This window comes from Prorops nasuta, unplaced genomic scaffold (assembly GCF_024137725.1).
Source record: "Prorops nasuta isolate Cenicafe-Biocafe unplaced genomic scaffold, Cenicafe_Pnas_1.2 PNAS00016, whole genome shotgun sequence".
Lineage (NCBI taxonomy): Eukaryota > Metazoa > Arthropoda > Insecta > Hymenoptera > Bethylidae > Prorops > Prorops nasuta.
In genome coordinates this window covers 5,823,391-5,826,920 of record NW_027116813.1, presented here as the reverse complement: position 1 = coordinate 5,826,920, position 3,530 = coordinate 5,823,391, and the positions used below count along the sequence as shown (strand labels likewise).

Genomic DNA, 3,530 nt, shown 5'->3' with positions numbered 1-3,530 from the left:
ATAAATTAAACTTGTTATAATTCAGCTTCAATAATGGTATTTTATTAGGCATTTTTAAAACTAAACGTACAAATACTATTAGTTTTAAATATGAGCTCATGCTTGATTAATCAAATGTTAACATGATGACTGAAGGAAAAACTGTAATTGAAGGTGTACTGTAAAAATTTGCCCATATATGCATAGTTTATTGGTAAATACGTTTATGAAATGAATTTAGTTATTTCTAAGGTAATTTTATATTCTGAGATTACAGTGCTTCCTCCTTTTCTATAAAATCGTCGTCAATATTTCTTAATATCTTTTCACTCCTTATATATGTACTTGAAAACTAATGCTTATGCAAATCGGCATACGGCTGAATAGCTAGAGCACGAGACTACTGATTCTGTGGTCGCGTATTCAAATCCAGATAATGTAACTCATTTTTTCTTGAGAAATACTAATTTAACTGTAACATGAAAATGCAAAACAACAAATTTTTAAAATTTTGTCATTGCTAGCTGTGTTTGTATACAATAATAAATATATAAAAGGAAACGAAACCTTTGTATCCACGGCAGTTGCCTAAAACCTGTTACAGTCAAAACTGTTGCAAAATTTATATTTTTGTGTTTGAGATTGTGAAAAGTGATAGAAAGTGTTGTGGAAATGTCTTCCGATTCATCCAGTCCAACAGAAAAAAGAACAAGGAAGTCCCCCCCCCCCTCCACTGCAGGAAATAAGAAGCCTACGAATAAGAAAATATTTCAACATCACTGGTACGACAAACATCCATCTTGGAGGAAGTGGTTGAAAGAAATTACGGAAGACAAGTATAAATGTTATTGCTTATTTTGCGAAAAATCTTTGTGCAGCGGGTATTCGGAAATACAAAAGCACGAGTCGTCGGTTTTACACCAAAGAAATACGGATAAATTCGTAACAGTTGGCGATCGTGGTCTTCCGCAAGCTTCTACTAGTAGCTATTCTGAAGCTAGAAAGAAACCTGATTTCGAGTTTCGTGATCGCGTGAAAATCGCGGAAATTAGAATAGCTACATTCTTTGTCGAACACAATATTCCATATTCTGCCAGTGCCGCAATGATAGATCTTTTTCAAAGTATAGGCGAGGAGCCGCTAGTCCTACAAGCTGTAAAATTAGGACGCGCTAAATTATCGAAAATAGTCAATAACGTCGTTTGTCGTGAAGAGACTAATAGACTGAAACGAACGCTGCAAAACACGAAATTTTCGGTATTCGTTGATGAAACGTCGGATATCACCAACGATAAATGGTTCTCTATAATGGTTCGTTATATAGAACCATCGACGTTAGAAATACAAGCGCGGCTCTTGCAATTAATAAACCTTGATGCAAGAGATTGCTCTGCCGACAAGATATTTTCCGCGTTCAATAATGAATTAATGAAAAAACAAATTCCCTTAGCGCAAGCACTAGCTATAGGCTGTGATAATGCGTCCGTTATGGTAGGAAGAAATTCGTCTTTTCGGACAAAAATTTTAGAAAAAAATTCAAAAGTAATTACAGTCCCGTGCATATGCCATTTATCGGCACTTGCGGCTTCTGCCGCGTGTAGAGCGATTCCTTCGGTACACGAAGAGTTTATAAAAAATATCGCGACTTTCATACATGGAAGCCCTAAAAGAACTGCTATATTTCGTGAGTTTCAAAATTGTTTCGCTCCGAAAATATCAAGTATTTTGAGATACGCAGAAACTAGATGGCTTTCTCGCCATAAATGTATAGACCGAGTATTAGAAAATTGGGATATTCTACGTGCATTTTTATTAGAGCAGTCCTCTGAAAATAATAGACAGGCTACTCAATTGTATGAATATATGCAAAACGTTGAAACTAAAGCGTATTTGCATTTTTTGCATTTTGTATTAGAAAAATTCAATACTTTTAATGCGGAATTTCAGTCTCGGGAAACAAAAATTCATTTATTGCAGCCAAAATCTATAGAAATTTTATTTTCCATATTAAGCACATTTATTAAGCCTGCGTTATTAAAATATGTAATGATGGAAGAAGGCTGCATTAATATCAATTTCTCCAATCAAAACAATATTATGGATATAGATGATATAAATGTTGGTACTGATTGCGAAGAATATCTCCAAGATAAATTACTCGAAGAGTCATTAACCAAAATACAAGTTGATGACATAAAGAAAAACTGCTTGCAATTTTTAATAAAATCTGCTGAGGAAATACGTAACCGCTTTCCATTCAATAATGAATTTTTCGAAAATTTAACAATTTTCGATTATAAAACTGCTCTTTTCGATTCCGACCGAGATTCATCGGCTGCAGTATTAATAAAAATCGGTAATATTTTTGATATTTCAAATGAAACGGATTTAAAAAATGAATGGTTTTCTCTTTTTTATAAAGAATCGCTGGATGAAAGAATTGCATGGTCTAAACTTTCTTTTGATAAAATGTGGATAGCAATATGTTCTCAATTAACGTCTGAAGGAATTAAAAAGTATCCTCAACTGCGATTGCTTCTTAACAATGTCCGATCATTACCGCATTCCAATGCAGAAGCCGAGCGCTGTTTTTCACTAATACCTGATGTGAAAACGAAAAAAAGAAATAGTATTAGCTCTGCAACGTTAAATTCTATATGCGTGATTAAAAGCTACTTGAAGTGTACAAACTTTAATAGCGTTACTATGCCAGTAACCAAAAGACATTTATTGCTAACTGCAACAAATTATTTGTATGCTAAAACTTGTGTAGCAAATGAAAGGACTCTTACTCTTCATGGGTATAAAAGCGATGATGAAGATGATAATGATGATCAGGGTTTAATATGAACGACTGAGCTATTGTCTGCCTACTGCGACACCTTAATAAAAATTAAATCAATGACTGCCTACTGCGACACCTTATCAAAAAGTATACCAATGTCTGCCTACTGCGACACCTTAACAAAAATTAAATCAATGTCTGCCTACTGCGACACCTTATCAAAAAGTATACCAATGTCTGCCTACTGCGACACCTTAACAAAAATTAAACCAATGTCTGCCTACTGCGACACCTTAACAGAAATTATACCAATGTCAGCCTCTTGCGACACATTTAAAAATAATTACAAACAATGTCTGCCTCTTGCGACACTTTGTAATTGAGGGTTTTTTAGTGGGTAGGCGCTATCTGATAATTCCATGTTCAGCTCCATTCCTTAATGGCAATATTATGAAACAGAAACTAGCAATAGTTATCTGTATACAAATTGCTGTCAATGTATTGAGTCGAACAAAGAGATAGTGAGTCCCACACTACTTAGAAAGAAGGGGAAGAATATATATATATATATATATATATTCTTTTTCTTTTAGCTAAGTGTGCTAAGATGCATTTTTCCCTTAAAAAAAAAAAAAAAAAAAAAAAAACTAAATCATTTGTACATAAGAAATTTTACGCACTGTTAACATTTCTGTTTTCGTGCGTATCATACGTGTCTTGTGTACTACATTGATTTTGTACAGCACATATGTAAATGCCGATATTA

At 33.8% G+C, this 3,530-nt stretch overlaps 1 protein-coding gene across 1 annotated transcript; it reads left to right on the top strand.

Moving 5' to 3' along the window:
• Positions 1–651: 651 nt before the first annotated feature.
• Positions 652–2,829, top strand: LOC136779357 (protein FAM200A-like). The gene has a single exon (XM_066736884.1). It carries the CDS (start codon positions 652–654, stop codon positions 2,827–2,829), a length of 2,178 nt encoding a protein of 725 aa, XP_066592981.1.
• Positions 2,830–3,530: the final 701 nt, after the last annotated feature.

Bases quoted from the DNA above. Each gene is read 5' to 3' on its own strand.
- LOC136779357 (XM_066736884.1), top strand. From the start codon at position 652: ATGTCTTCCGATTCATCCAGTCCAACAGAAAAAAGAACAAGGAAGTCC.